At 40.3% G+C, this 16,049-nt stretch overlaps 1 protein-coding gene across 1 annotated transcript; it reads right to left on the bottom strand.

The window, feature by feature from the left end:
- Positions 1-4,600: 4,600 nt before the first annotated feature.
- Positions 4,601-15,819, bottom strand: MMGT1 (membrane magnesium transporter 1). The gene is made up of 4 exons (XM_030305016.2): positions 15,391-15,819; positions 11,470-11,522; positions 9,395-9,498; positions 4,601-7,686 (listed from the first exon to the last, which is right to left on the bottom strand). Exons 1-4 carry the CDS (start codon positions 15,467-15,469, stop codon positions 7,527-7,529), a joined length of 396 nt encoding a protein of 131 aa, XP_030160876.1. The 5' UTR covers positions 15,470-15,819; the 3' UTR covers positions 4,601-7,526.
- Between the last annotated feature and the right edge of the window lie 230 nt (positions 15,820-16,049).

Raw genomic sequence — 16,049 nt, forward strand, 5'->3', positions numbered from 1 at the left:
CTGGATTCTCTAGTCTGTTTCACTGAGCTGAGTGTCTGTTTTTGTGCCACTGATGTATACAAATTTTTAAAAATCATTTAGGTCAGGGGAATCCCAAGATAGAATGCAGAATGTGACAAAGCAATCGAACTGTATTACAAATTTGTGAAGCAAACATACTGAAGGGGAGGGGTGTAGACCTAAGTAACTTTGGAAATGAGTGGGGTCTATAAAACCAATGGCAAACAAACATGTATAATCACTGCTGTAGTTGGGAATGTTGTTTTCCATGAGAGTACAGGGTAACGATTCTGAAACCATGTATAATGGGTTTAAACAATTCAAGTAAACAGGTAGCAGACCGTGGGAGCCAGGTTTCTTAGCATGGGAGTAGCGGTTTGCAGATCAGCAAGAGGAGGTGGTTAGAATGATTTATGTGATGATGGATGGAATGTCGGTATGAACTCGTGTTTCACATAATAGAGATACAGCAGTTATGTATGGAAATATTTATATATGTGTGTATATGCACAGGTTAGTGTATGCACATATATTTTCTTGCCCCATCAGTTGAAAGGGTCTTGAAGCAACAAAACCCCAGCAGCACTGGGGCCCAGATCCTGGCTTCTAATACCATTCTTCAAGAAAAGGACTCAGGTTCCCTGGAGAAAAGCCTGATTCTAGGACTGGGGAAGGAAATATACACGATGAGCCTGGAACATCTTGTAGTGGCAGAAGGTAAGGAAGTGCTTAAAACAAAACGAAAAAATCCACAACAATGGGAGTATGTCAAAGGGACACACAGGAGCCCAGTGAAAGAGCTACCAATGTCCAACACTGGGGCAATTTCCACCTCAAAGTAGTGTTGCATGATAATCCAAAGTGTAAAAAAACATACCCAAGAGTCGAAACTCATATAAATGACCAAATAAGTTAATAAGGGGGAAAGAAGAAACATACCTCCGGTGCAGAAGAATGCCAAATGGGGCTCCTGGGTGGCTCAGTCGGTTGGGCATCCAACTTCGGCTCAGGTCATGATCTCGCGGTCCGTGAGTTCGAGCCCCGCGTCGGGCTCTGGGCTGATGGCTCAGAGCCTGGAGCCTGCTTCGGATTCTGTGTCTCATTCTCTCTGTGCCCCTCCCCCACTTGTGCTCTGTCTTTCTCTGTCTTTCAAAAATAAATAAATGTAAAAATAAAAAAAATAAAAATAGGGGCGCCTGGGTGGCGCAGTCGGTTAAGCGTCCGACTTCAGCCAGGTCACGATCTCGCGGTCCGTGAGTTCGAGCCCCGCGTCAGGCTCTGGGCTGATGGCTCAGAGCCTGGAGCCTGTTTCAGATTCTGTGTCTCCCTCTCTCTCTGCCCCTCCCCCGTTCATGCTCTGTCTCTCTCTGTCCCAAAAATAAAATAAAAAACGTTGAAAAAAAAAAATTTAAAAAAAAAAAAAAAAAAAAAAAAAAAATAAATTTAAAAAAAGGAAGAATGCCAAAAATAACTTATGTAGATACTCCATCCTCAAGGAAGTAGAGCAGAAGTCCCTATTCCCTGTGTGGGCTATGCATAGTGACTTCCTCCCAAAGAGGACAGTATGGAAATGGGGAAAAAAAAAAAGGAACTTTACAGTGGAGAAACCTGACAAACACTAACTTAGGTGATCAGGAATTACATCAACAGTGGTAAGTCACGTTCATAAATATGTACCCTTGATAGAACAATAGCACGCGTAATCCCAGTGTAATGGTAAAAACATCAGACAAATTGCAATAAAGGGAAATTTTACCAAATACGTGGCCAGTATCCCTCAAAGCTGTCAAGATCATCAGAAACAAGGACAGTATAAAAAACTGCCACAGCCAAGGAAAACCTAAGAAGACATCACAGTTAAATGCAATGCAGTATCCTGGCTGGAATCCTGGAACACACAAAGGACGTTAAGTAAAATCTGGGGAAACTTGAATATTAACTGTAGTTTATAACAATGTATCAATATTGGTTCCTTGATTGTATCAAATGTCTCATGGTAATGTAAGATGTTAGCAATAGGGGAAACTGAGCATGGGGTATGTGGGAACTCTGTGCTATCTTCCCAATTTCTGTGTACATTTAAAACAGTTCTGAGAAATAAAGTTTATTTGGAAAATATCATTTTTTAAAAAGGGGTAGAGGAACTGTTTAAAAGGGACTAGAGGGGCGTCTGGGTGGCTCAGTTGGTTAAGCATCCGACTCTCAATTTCGGCTCAGGTCATGATCTCACAGTTCGTGAGTTCAAGCCCCGTATTGGGCTCTGCACTGGCAGTGTGGAGCCTGCTTGGGATATTCTCTCTCTCTCTCTCTCTCCCTCCCTCCCTCCCTCCCTCCTTCCCTCTGCCTCTCTCCCACTCGTGCTCGCTTGCTCACTCTCTCTCAAAATAAATAAACGTAAAATAAAATAAAATAAAATAAAATAAAATAAAATAAAATAAAAAGGAGACTAGAGAGACATACTATAATGTGTGAACCTTGGTGGGCACAGCTATGAAAGTCATTCTGGGGACACATGGGGAAATTTGAATATACTGGATGGTTCAGCATTTTCTTCAGTGTGAGAGTTGTATTGTGGTTAAATGGGAAATGTACTCATTCTTATAGAAATGGCACACTGACATATTTAAGGATGTCGTGATGTCGTGAAGTGTGATTATGAAGTCCCCAATTTACCATAAACTATTCAGGAGAGAAGAACAAAAGTGGCAAAATATTAGGAATGGTGACTCTAAATGAAACGTATACTGGCATTCTTATTATTACTCTTTCACGTTTCCCGTAAGTTTGAAATTTTTCAAAATACAATTTTAGAAAAATAACCAACAGGATTCTAGAAATGGACCAAATGATACTAATGTCCATCTGGAAATATAAACATGCATGAATAAGTAGGAAAAATCCTGGTCATTTTTGCAACAGACTTCAGAACTCAGAAACAGGTCTAAGTATATACATAAATTCAATGTATGAATGAGGATGGCTTTTCAAATCAGTGTGGGGGAAAAAAGACAAAAAATGGAGTTGGGATAACCACACAGCTATTTGGGGAGAAAAATGTTGAATCCTTACCTCACTCCTTCTACCTAAATAAAGTCCAAATGAATCAAAGATGTAAAGATTAAAAAAAAAAACTTAAAAGTACTGGAAAAATACATTAAATTTATTCTTAAATGTAAAGAAGGCCTTTCTAAGCAAGGCATGAATCCCAAAAGCCATAAAGACTGAGAAGTTTAACTACATAAATAAGTAAATAAATCAATCTCAGGAAAATATTGCTAAACATATGACAATGGACCAATTTTCTTAGCTTACAAAGAGCTCATACAAATCAATAAAAAACAAAGCATCTAGTAGAAAACAGAACATGACCACACAGTTCACAGAAAATGAAATATAAGTAACCAATAAACATGAAAATGTGTCCCATATCCTTTATTAAAATGCAATTATAGCTGAAGTAAGGTGCAAGGTATCACTTATTCAGTTTCAGATGATCAGATGTTTAAAAGTTTAGTACCCAGCAACGGCATAGGCCTTGGGAATAATTGTTCTTATACATTATATGTGGGAGAATAACTAGGCAAAGACTTCTGGAGAACCATTTGGCAATAACTACTTAACTGAAAGTGAAAAATAGCCTTTGACCCAGCAATCCTACTGCTAGGAAGTAACCCTGTGGGTGTAATCTCATTATACGTACAAGTCTGTTCACTGGAGTATGGTTTAACCATAGTACAATACTGAAAACCTGAGATCCCATCAGTGTTTCGACATTTGTAACACATTCATACACTGGAACGCCACACAGTCATTAAAAAGAATGAGGTATTTCTGTATAGCCTGATACAGAAAGATCTTGCAAGACACAGGTGGCAAAAATAGCAAGATACAGAAGAGTGTATACATTCTGACTCCATTAGTGTAAAAATTTTTTAATATATATTTGCTGGCAAATAATGACATCCCCGAACAAATACACATGACACTTTAAGCTGGTTACCTTTGGAGAGGGGCATTAGGCACGGGAGGGAAGGGGCAGGTTTTAATGTCATGCCTTTCTGTACAATCTGATTTGTTGTTTTTGCCATGTGCATATTAACTTCATACTTGATTTGTAGGTTATTTTGACATATCCCTAGATAGAATTGAATGCTGGTGGCGTTAGTTTTCAAAATGCTCCAGAGAGGTGCCAAGTGTTACAAACCAGAACTTCCCCCTGGATTTTCATCAGACTCCCGATTGGCCACCTGATGCTTTAATCATAATGATGTCAAGTATAAAGTTATAACAAATTTGCAATGGGATGATTGGACACTGCTACTCACGGACTGAAATTCTTATACTCCAAAGGGCATGTGATAATTTATAAATATAAGTGAGATTACACATTCTGTTTTGACTCTAAAAAAAAAAAACACAAAATAGCCATTAGACTTTACATGTACAAGAAAAAGTGAAGTATCCATTGAATTTAGTAAAACAGCATCACACTGGAAAAAAAAATACAGTCATAAAATTAGCTCTTACATTTTTCTGGGGACAGAGAAGCAGAAGAGAATGATATTTAAAAAACAAAACAAAAACAAAAACCACTACCAAAAACAGGGTGAGACAATCATTTATTTATTGGACAGGGCAAGGTCATTTAAAGAGAGGAAACATATCCAAAAGAAGGTGTTTAGCTTGGTGTTACAGGCATTGATGTTCACAACAAACAACACTACTCAATACATCATGGAAACAGGCCACGTACAACCAGGAAGATGCTGTCATGTCACTCAAAAATAAGCCACAGTGCTTAGGAAACAATCATTAGGGAGTTAGCAGAGCATCATGGTCTCTAATCCGCCGATCTGCATTGTCTGTGGCTGGGACATTAGCCGATAGCATTTGGCTGGTTCCCTGGTTATTAAGAAGTGTCTTGCTATATTCTAGCGAGCCTTCAATATTGAGTACACGCTTCTGAATGTCTCTAAAATTGGCAGTCCCCTGCAGGCTTAACTAGCTCACATCACTACATTTTTGGACTACCCTAGGTAGTCATGGATGGTCTCAAAGTATTATAAATAAAATTCTGAATTTAATTCATTTAGCACTGTTACGATGCATCCAAATCAGCTTTAGTCCTATGGTACATACTTGAAAACAGAAACAAATTCACGGGAGGAAAGTAAAGAAGAAATTTGGGAAGCTCATCTGGCTTGAGGTATACACACCTGCTAACAAAGTTAGACGCACCTGAAAACTATGTCAATTATCTGCCAAAATATTTAACATGATTTTTACTTGGACTTTCCTGACTGGGCAGGCAAAGATTTCAATATCCATTCTAGAGCCTAGCCAAAATCTTGTAAATAGTAGTAGATCATGAGTGACTGATTACGAGGAAAAACTATTCAGCCTAAAACTGACTAGAAAACGAGTAAGTGTCTGGCCCTCCCCAGTCACATCCACTGATTTTACCAACCACTTCCTTCCACAGAAATCACAGTTCTCGGGAGGAGACGCGCTCGCTCCACGTGCAACAAAACTACACTCGAGAAGCCAGTCACTAAAAGACCAGACACTGTACGAATCCACTCGTATTAAATGACCAGAATAGGCAAATCTATAGAGGCAGAAAGCAGATTAGTGGTTGCCCGGGGCTGGGAGGCACTGGGAGGTGGGGTGGGGTATGAGAGGTGCCTGCCAAAGGGTACAGGGTTTCTTTTGGGGGTGACAGAAATGTTCTAAAACTCACTGTGGTGCTGGTCATACAACTTTGTGACTATATTACAAAACCACTGAACTATACCCTTTAAATGGCAGCCTCGAAGGTATGTGAATATTAAAAAAGGAAGACAGCCCCCAAAAAGCAGAAAAGAGGCTCTTGCAAGTCAAGTCATACCTGAGGAAATGGTAGACAAGCCTGATATAAGGAGCTGCCTTCTCACACACTGTTTTGATTTACATTATAACCACATTAACCCCTGAATTCCACTGTTCATTCATTTCTAAATTATTCTAGGCTATCAGCAGATTTCTAACTTTGTTCTCCTTAGAGAGCAGAGTCAGTGTTCCACAGACAGACTGGCTTGGCAAAACAAAACTAAACGACAATAAAAACTCAATGATGAAATAATCTCGTGCTTTGGGGCTGTGTGTTACCAGGCAGAATAGAAGAGCTGAGGTTCATTTCTAATGGGAAAAATGCCACCAGGCATAAGGGCACCTTACGACTCTTGCCTAAAGCATATTTCCTTTTCAAATCTGCACAGTTATTCCCTTTGCACCTACACAATTCAACAAAAGCAATGTTTTCATACCTGCACAGTTCAACAAAAGCAACCTTCTCTACAAAAGAATGTGACGCTCCCTGCAGATCAAAGAGCTAGCCAAATTTCCCTGAACCTAAAATTACTGTTTCTAAACAAAAAAAACCAGTCTCCTCTGTACCCTCATCCTTTCCTTCAGCAGCACACAATGAAGATGGAAAACTCTAAGCCTGCTATAAATCCGAAGCCATAAAACAATTTCTTAAATGACCTTGTTTTTAATTAAAGGTATTAGTTCCCAAATATTTAAAACACATTTGTCCCGAGGCCTTGGAAGTTGACCTCTGATGAGAACTTTCCTTTAGTTTTACTAATTCACTAGTTTAGTATGCAGTAAAATAACAGAGTCTTCGAAGAAGTTAAACAGGCTAATGACCAGTCATGGGCTTTCTTCTGTGATTACTATTCTTCTGCAGACAGGATAATTAATGAAACCATGAGTGGTCTTTTTGGTCTATCTGCAGCTATCCTTAAACTACATAATCGGTTAGGGAAATTTCCGACAGATAAATGAAGGGAACACAAGTAGCTTTACGGCAAGTTGAATTTGTTAAACCTACTTATGACAAAGAATTTCGGACACAAGAATCGCTCACTGCACACAGAACCCCAGAGAAGTGATGGCACAAGACAGCTGACGTGGGAAGGTATACGGGAGTGGGGCGGGGTGAGAGGTCGTGAGAAATTAAAAACTGGCATGTATCTGCTGGAGCAGAGCCACTGTTTAGGGGGCGTCAGAAAAACTGCTAAGTCACCATTTTGGTCTCTTTAGAGAAGTCCATTTGTTGTTAAGAACCAAAGACCTTTCTACTATCATTCGTGCTGCAAAATGCAGTAGTCACATTATTGCCAAAAGGATCCCAAAAACTCAAGTGCAAAAGAAGAGAAATCTAAGAAAATAAATAGTTACAAAATCATCAACATTTTTCAAAGAAATGTGTTCAAAACAGTGACTTTTACAAAAGATAGGAATTTCTTTTAAGTGGAAAAAGGAATTCTCTCTATGAAAGCTCAAAGACTCATTTCACAGATAACTTATACTCCATTAATGATTTGATTAACAGTGTACAAACAAGGGCCATAGACTCTTTTTAATTAGGTCTGAAAAATCAATATAATATAAATACTGATGATGGGGGGGGAGTGTTTTATACCCCAAACTCCAATATTCCAGCTCTGTGTCCTGTCCTGTTATTATAATCTGTAAAAATCTTAACGACGCAGTGATTCAAGTTTTCGTAACTTCAATGATGTATTAGAGGACAATGCATCTTGATTTGAAGAGTTTGTTGTATCCGAAGGCCGGAACAGCACTCGACCACGATGATTAAATACATAAAATGATGGGTGATTCCTTAATGTGTCAAATGTCCTTAAAAGAAAAAACAAAGAGCATCCACTTTAGACAAACCTATCAAAAAGCCTATTTGAAAACAAGCAGGCTTCTAATGAATTATGAATTTGCTCTTAACTAAGTTTAAATCCGTGAAATCAGACTATAAACAGGCTATAATCATACTGTGTTTCATTTCTTTTTCCTGCGCAAGGAAAATAAGAAGCCTGGGAAAGCAACATAAAGCCCTCAAATTTGTCTTTCAGCCGTTCCTTTCTATGAATAATAGCACGAATCATCGCTCAACTGTAATCACATCTATAAATCTTACACTAGCTAGCCATGCCAAAAAAATTTTTTAAAAACCAGTACACAGATTTTACCTTTGATTATTTTCATTTGGCCCTCACTACTCAAGCAATACGATCGTTTCACAGATCTGTTTCCAAGAATCTTTCAAGTACAACAGAAAGCTCCTTTTGGCCCTTCTGTACCTTCTGTTGTCCAAACTCATACATTTTGCTACCACCTACTAAATTTATATATTTTGCTACCACCTACTTAATGCCATTCTGTTTTGCTTCTTTCCTGGCCCTCTGCCTGCAATTCTTGGTAGACTCTTTGTAAGAACTACAGTGGGTGGTGATAGTAGAGTACCCTTTCTATTTTCTCAGCAAAGATATATATATATATATATATAGTCTAAAAAAGTTCACAAACACCTAAGTGTATGGCTTTTAGTATTGGTTTGTTTAAACATTATTTTCCTGGAGAAAGAAGGACTCTGCCTCGATAAAAATTCACATCTCAAAGTCAGCCCACCTAAAAATCCAAGCATACTCCCACGTAAAACAGGAAGCCTGAGATGTGACTATTTAAAATGTAAATTGAAAAGTAAAAGTAACAAGGGGGTGGGTTTCCTCTAACAAATAAATGCTCACTGTGAATCCTTCTGAGGACACATTGTAAAGGGTTAAAATTTCCAGGTTCAAGAAGGTGGGTGAAGTCCAGAGATGGAACTGAACAAAGGTACAAGGATAATTTCATGACAGTAAGAAATATGGAAAAGAAAAAGCAAGCAAAGCTCAAGGAAATAGCTTAGAAGTACAGGAGAAAAAAGAAAGCAAAATAATAAATATACTGTAGTCCAGGAAGAGGAAAGGGCCAGAGAGCAGAGTCTATGTCACAGACTAGGTTCAAGTGGTAGAGGAAACAGAAAACCCCTATTCTTCCAAAGACTGAGCTGGAACAAGTGGATAAAGAGAGTGGGGGGAGGAAGGAAGGAAGGAAGGAAGGAAGGAAGGAAGGAAGGAAAGAAAGGAAGGAAAGGAAAGAAGGAAGGAAGGAAGGAAGGAAGGAAGGAAGGAAGGAAGGAAGGGAAGGAAAGAAAGGGAAGGAAAGAAAGGGAAGGAAAGAAAGGGAAGGAAAAAGAGGAAGGATGAAAGGAAACAATTTCTGAGGGGATATCTTCCTATACGTCTATTTCTTTCCATCTGTCGAACCAATAAATAATTTTAAGCAAATATAACACATCTTAGTCTACTGTCAATAATCTGTCATACGACTTCCATTTTTCCATCTCATCAAACACTGCCTCGGTATTTTCACCTCACTACTCAAACGAGCTGCATAATCAAAATGTAAAAACAAAACCAACTTTTATGTACCAGAAAACATACATTTTAAATTATGTAAATGAAGCAAAACCCCTATGAAACTAAATGCCTATGAAAAGGGAAGGACTTACTTATTTTTTAGTTCTGAAGTGGCATCCATGTCTTTAAACTCCCCTGCAATATGAACTATACCATAACAGGTAACTGCAAAGGCCAGAAGTGTCTGAAGAACTATCTGTGAGTATAAAGATTGAGATTATCAAATAACATACAAATATCATCATAAAACTTTGCCATTTTCTCTCCATCTCTTTTTAGCCTCTGACAAGTATTTCTCCCAGGTCCTACCAAGGAGTCAATTCTCCCTTTAAATAATTTGAACTCAGACACACCAAAATCTTCTATACATTCTGTGGATTGGCTGCAAAGATACTTTTGGGTCTTCTCAAATAGCAAACAGGTACTGAGCCATTCAGAACTCAGTTATCAACGGTTACCTGCTTCCAAGAGCAACTAAGAATTTTTAAATGTATTATGGTTAAATATCATTGAGTATAAAAAGAACACCCCTGACCCACCACCCAGCTTAAGAAATAAACCTACCAGTACCTTTCAAGTCCCACATGTCCCTCTCCAGTTATATCCTTCACCCTTCCCTCAAGGTGAACTATTGTACTGAACTGTAGATTAACCAGTTGTTGAGGCTTTTCTTTATAATTTTACCAGCTATGTATGTACCTCTAAAATGTATATTGCTTCCTTTTTTCCCATTTTTGGACTTTCTTGTGAGATTCACCCCTATTGTAATATATGTATCCTTGTAGTCCATTCATTCTCATCATGTTTTATATTATATGAATATTCCAAAAGTTATTCATTCCACTGCTGATGGCTACGGGGGCTGTTTCCTGTGTGTTACTTTTAAAATGTCAGTATGGATATCCTGGTGTATGTCTCCTGGTACATGGGAGTAGAACCACTGGGGGAGAGTATACACACGTTCAACTTTATTAGGTAATACCAAAATGTTTTCCAAAGTGGTTGTGCAAGCAGAAACTTGCAATGTTTGATATTAACCAACATGGGATTACAGGTACATTTGATTTTCTTGATTGTGATTTTTCTGTATTTTCCAAATTTCCCAATTTGTAAACAGCAGCAAGGTATTTTAAAAAGATATAAATGAATACACGTGTGGTGGGGGGGGGGTTAATCCACCACAAAGCAAAGGTGATAGGAGAGTGAGTTAATAGTCTCATCTATCAAAACTTTCATAACAGACAACTAAAGTCAAAATTAGCCACAAGCTATTACTCTTAACTTTCTAAATTAAAACTCATATCACATGTTATACCAATTTACATTCCCCCACCAGTGTACCGAGACCTATTTCATACAATGTAATCCCAGGCACCATTAACAAGAATGTGGTAAATCAATGACTTATCATGAAATTATGTCACAATAAACTGTTAAGTAATAAAAAGCTAATTATAAAACCATACATATATACACAGAGATAATAACTTTTTAAAAGAAAAACTGTTTTCATTAGGTAAAACTGTACATATGTAAGTAAAGATAATACTGTTTGTGCACAGGAAGAGGGCTGAACCACTGACATACTCCGAACTGTTGGGAGTAGAAGCAGAATTGCTGACCAGTGGGGTCACTTCTCTTTTATTGTACAGGGTTGGTTTTACTTTTTACACATACTGTTTGATTCTGTTACAAAGAAGTTACTAGTGTGTCATTTACAGTCCTTTAAAGATAAAAAGGGTGAGTGCAACTAATGTAACATTTTAGCTTAAAAAAAACCAACAACACATGTGTTTGTTTTTATTTACTTTTACCGCCTACATATATGTCCCTAAACAATGTTACTTTTTCTTGTTCTTAAACTTTACATAAAAAGCAACTTTGTTAAAAAATGAAGCCAAATAATCAACTTTTTAAGTTCGTCTCAGACTACGAACGGAGAAACTTCAAGAATGACTATTTAAACTACAGTTCTAGAAACCAAACACAGAAATCTTTTGTTTCCAAATCTTCGGGTTTTACCATGAGTGACAAAAAGTAAAGTAGAGAACAGATGTTATTTCATGTCTGGAAAATTTTATGAGAATAAAAACCAGTAAAAAATTATTATAAGCTATGTGGCTAATTTTTAAAATATATTTTAACGGAATATAAATGACCAACTTACATCTATTGGCAGTGATTCATCTTCCTTTTCTGTTAATCGCATATAAGAACGATCTATAAACCAGAAGCATACCATTAAGGAAATTGTAGCCCATTTTTCTTTCTTAAAATGCAAGCAAATCAATACACCAAAGAAGCGGCTGACTTATATGCTACATAAAGCAACGCTAATCCCGGATTCCTCAAAAACCTCTATCTTCTAAGGCAGTCAGCCTGATCTTGAACTATTTTATTTTCATCACGACCTGCTTTGTCACCTTATAAAACACAGAAAGAGTGAAAGGTAAGCAAGTACAAGGAAGAAATACCTAAAACCACATTTTTTTTCTTTCTTTCAGTACTATAGGAAAACTAGAATCCTCTGAAACTGTTTCTTTCGCTAACGGGTCAAAGAAATCACAATTATTTAAAAACGAATAAGCCTACAGAAAATCTCAACTCTGAAGTAGCACCACCATCACATAGTATGGACCAAGTAATACCGGTACGGATATGTTTTTCTCCTGCCAGAATATGTTGGAGCAGTGGGAGAACAGGTGAAATTCCAGGATGTCAATTTCTGCCTCTCCGATTAAATTACAATTCCGCTGCTGCCTTAGCCTCAGGAAGCAGCAAGGTAGGAAAGAAAAGCATCAGGATTTGGAAGCTGATAAGCCTGGATCATAAAACCAGCTCCTCAACTTACTGTCATTGAGTTTATCTCATTCAACCCGAAGACATCCATCACCATGAGTTGTAACATGTATCTCAATTTCAGAATGTTAGAATGAAGGACTTGGAAGGGGATGTGAGTCTGAGTGTCAAAGAAATACAGTATCTGTTTTTCAACTGCCCATGTTTCTGCAACAGTAAAATGGAGATAATGTGAAGATTAAGTAAGACACATGATAGCCATTCTGCCGTAACACAGCTCATTGCAGCAAAGATGGGCATTGCTACAGTACAATAGTTTGCCATCCACTGCTACGGTCTGACAGGACACAATTAGCTTCCAAGGTAAATATTAGTCTTTTTGCAACATAAGCATTATAAAGAGGCCCCACTGCAGTGACAAATGCCACAAGGCATTCTCATCTCACCGGAAACACGAGTCTCTAACTCTAGAAGAATCTTGCACAAGCCCTATTTAATAATGTGCTGTGGACTAAAAAACCCAAACTGCTGTCAGGGAACATGTAGTGACTCTTAAAAGAGTGCACTTAGAGACATTTCTCAAGTTTTACCTTATGGGTTTAACATAAGGACCGGCGTAAAAGAAACATCCAGCCAATACCAAAAATAGGTTTGGCTAGCTTCCTACTGTCGGTTCGATTCCCAGCCAGCCTTCTTCTTTGCATGAAGGCTAATCTGACTCTAACACTACCTTTAACCAGGCATTTCCTCATTTGTAAAAGGAAGGAGTCAGACTTACTTCCATGATCTCCTCGCTCTAGAACTCTTAAAATTCCAACGCCGAAGCCAACTGTACAGAATGACGCAGAACTCAACAGTACCCTAATCTCGTCTACAGTAGCGCTTCTCAAAGGACTGCACAACCAAATCATCTGAGGATCTTATTAAAATGCAGATTAGGATTCAATAAACTCTGGGGCAGGGCCTGAGTTTCTGCCTTTCTAGCAAGCTCCCAGGTGATTCCCTCGAGGCTGGTCTGTTAAACACACTTGGGCAGCAAGGCTCTGAGATATGTTCCTTAACCTCCTTGTCCCTCACCTCCCACCCCCGGACCATCTCCAAGCATCCTTATGTACTTTTAGCATAGCATCTATATTACTTTATTGTGATTATTTATTGATCCATTTGTTTCCCCACTTGACTTTGAACTTCCCCAGGGCATCACTGTACCTCTAGCACCTAAGCACAGAGCAATTTCAACCAATTACATGAAACTGAATTTCATAAAGTGGTGCAGCACATAGGCTCTAGAGCCAAACTGCTTGTCTTTGAATCCTGACCCCGCCATGTATCATCTCTGTCAGTTTGTGCAAGTTTCCTAGCTATGTTCGTCTCAACTTCTTCATCTTTCAAAAGAAATCATAACAACAGCTACCTCCCCCACAGCGCTTTTGGTAGGACTGAATTATATAATACACATAAAGTGCTTAGTTCAGTGCCTGGCACATGGTAAGCACGTAATGAATGTTAGCTGTTATTATTGTTATCATTAAAGATTGGAGCTTTGGAGAAGCTGTCACAGAATAGAGAAGACTGGGGAAACAAGACAACCAAATGTAATGTGATACCCTGGATTGATTCCTGGAATAGAAGACCTTATTGGAAAAACTTGTAAAATCCAAATAAAAGCTAGACTTCATTTCACAGTAATATGCCAGCGTCAGTCTCTCAGTTGTGACAATATGCCACGGTAACAGGATTGGACGATGTTACCAATGTGGGAAACTGGGCGAGGGGTATACGGTAACTCTGTACTACCTTTGAAACTTTTCTGCAAATCTAAAATTTCAAAATAAAAATGTACGTAAAAAATAAAACTGAATTTCCGTCAGACAAATGTCATGTCATAATCCATGCATGAAAAAAGTAGTGAAAATAGCTCGGTCATTTTAACTGTGTATAATAAACAGAACAAAAGATTTTATCTTGAAAAAAAAATTAAAGCTTTGAAGGAATTCACATTTCATTTTCTACTTTGCTCCTGAAGATGGGAAGTAATCTAGCAAACGAATAAAGTTCAACTTTAAATTCACTTCCTTCATTTAACAAATGTATTGAGTACCTACTGTGGGGAGGATTATGCTAGGCAGACAGATCATAGCAATGGATTAAATGAGCTGCCCACGTGCGCTAGGACAGAGGTTAGCAAACTTTTCCCGTGAAGAGTCAAATAATAAATATTTTAGGCTTTGCAGGCCACACTGTCTGTGTCAACATCTCAACTCCCCACTTAGAAAGCAGCCAGGCAACACCTAAATGAATGGGTGTGGCTGTCTGCCAGTAAAACTTTATCGATGGAGACTGAAACTTAGATTTTTTTTATTTTTTATAACTGTCACGGATCATAAAATGATATTCTTTTGCTTTTTCCCCCAACAAATTAAAAAATGTGAAACTACGTGTAGCTGACTACAAAAACAGGAGAGAGGCTGCATTTGGCCCACCTGCCAGAGTTTGCTGACCCCCCTGGTCTAGAAGAAAGACCTAAAAACGGATCCGCTGTCTAAAGACTGCACTACCTCGTCTGTTGGCCTTCCAAGTTTCTTCTCCACGATACAACCGTATTGGTATGTTAAAGTACTTTTACTTGTTTGCTTTTAAATTTCCCAACCGCTCTGTGACACAGGAAAGGCAAGAATTAAAATCCACCTCAGTGAAAGCTCACAGAAGGGACATGACTTGCCCAAGGTCATACAGATTTAGTGGTAAAGCAAGTTTTTCGGAACCAGCCCTCCAGACTCCCGGTCCAGTGCCCTTTCTCCTGCAACACAGTGCCCCCACAAGGCAAACGGTCATTTAACTTCTCAGTCTCCGCCTGGACAGCCCAGGAGCGCCCAAGATGCTGTCCACCTAGCTGTCATGGGACCATGAGCACCAGAGGTCCTCAAGCCGACACTTAGCCTGCTCAGCCCCACGCTGGATCTGACATCACTCGTCCCGGATTCCGGGCCAACTCCCTCTCTGGCCACCCTGCAGCCCCACGGCCTCCCTCTTTGCCCACCCTGCAGCCAGCTCAGAGCCCTCTCCCAGGCACCCCCTTCCCCTTCCATCCCTGCTGCAATTTCAGGTGCCCGTCTCCTCAAACTCAAGCCCCGCTCCGCTTCTCGGAGTCACCCCCAACTCTAAGGGCTCAAATGACCATCCCCGGGAAATTCGGTCCGACACTCCCTCAGCGTGCGCCCACACACCGCCCGCGGAGTCCCGCACAGGAGCGGCCGCGGTCTCGCCCCCATCCCACCCCGGCACTTACGCTGAGCAGCGGAAAAGGCCGCGTGGGCTAGGGCAAAGAGGCCGACGCCCACCAGCCCCTTCCATAGCGACGGCGCCATGATTCCGGAGGAGCGGCAGCCCAACAAAAGAGGCGAAGGGCGGCGGAACTGTTCCTTCTTCCACGGGCGGGTGTCCGCGCAGCGCAGACAGATGACGTCACCGAACCACTGGGCGCGAAATGCCTTAGAGGTGGAAAAACCAAAGAGCCGTGAGAAAGCGGAAGCAGGAATGCCGGGAAGGAGGGGAAAGCGACACGGAATAAGGTCCGCGAGTGACCACGAGCCGAGCCTGCGCCGCGCGGCCTCTCCGCGAGGGGCAGCGCTGAGCTGAGAGCCTTGCAGAAAGAAGCGAAAGCGGATCAATGGAGGAGCGGAACGGAAGGGCGCCAGCAAATGAGCGTGGGCCGCGGGGCAAGGGGCGGGGCCTGCGGAGAGGCCGGGGTGGGGCTTGAGGGGCGGGGCGGCGAGAGGGCCGGAGGGGGAGGTTCAAGGCGGCCCCGGGTCTCTACTCCTGGCAGGGGGGTTTGTTTGTTTGCTTTGCCTTTTCGCTCCGGAAGTCTCATGTGTTTTCTGACGGCCGGTCCAGTGCTTCAGCCTTCTGGGAGCCGACACTGCTGAAGGAGGCAGAAAGGGAAGCGGC

This window comes from Lynx canadensis, chromosome X (assembly GCF_007474595.2).
Source record: "Lynx canadensis isolate LIC74 chromosome X, mLynCan4.pri.v2, whole genome shotgun sequence".
In the NCBI taxonomy this organism is placed as follows: Eukaryota; Metazoa; Chordata; class Mammalia; order Carnivora; family Felidae; genus Lynx; species Lynx canadensis.

Coding starts and splice junctions, on each gene's coding strand:
- MMGT1 (XM_030305016.2), bottom strand. CDS start 15,469: ATGGCGCCGTCGCTATGGAAGGGGCTGGTGGGCGTCGGCCTCTTTGCC. Junction 11,523..15,390: donor GGCCTTTTCCGCTGCTCAGC/GTAAGTGCCGGG, acceptor TCTGGTTTATAG/ATCGTTCTTATATGCGATTA. Junction 9,499..11,469: donor ATGAATCACTGCCAATAGAT/GTAAGTTGGTCA, acceptor TTATACTCACAG/ATAGTTCTTCAGACACTTCT.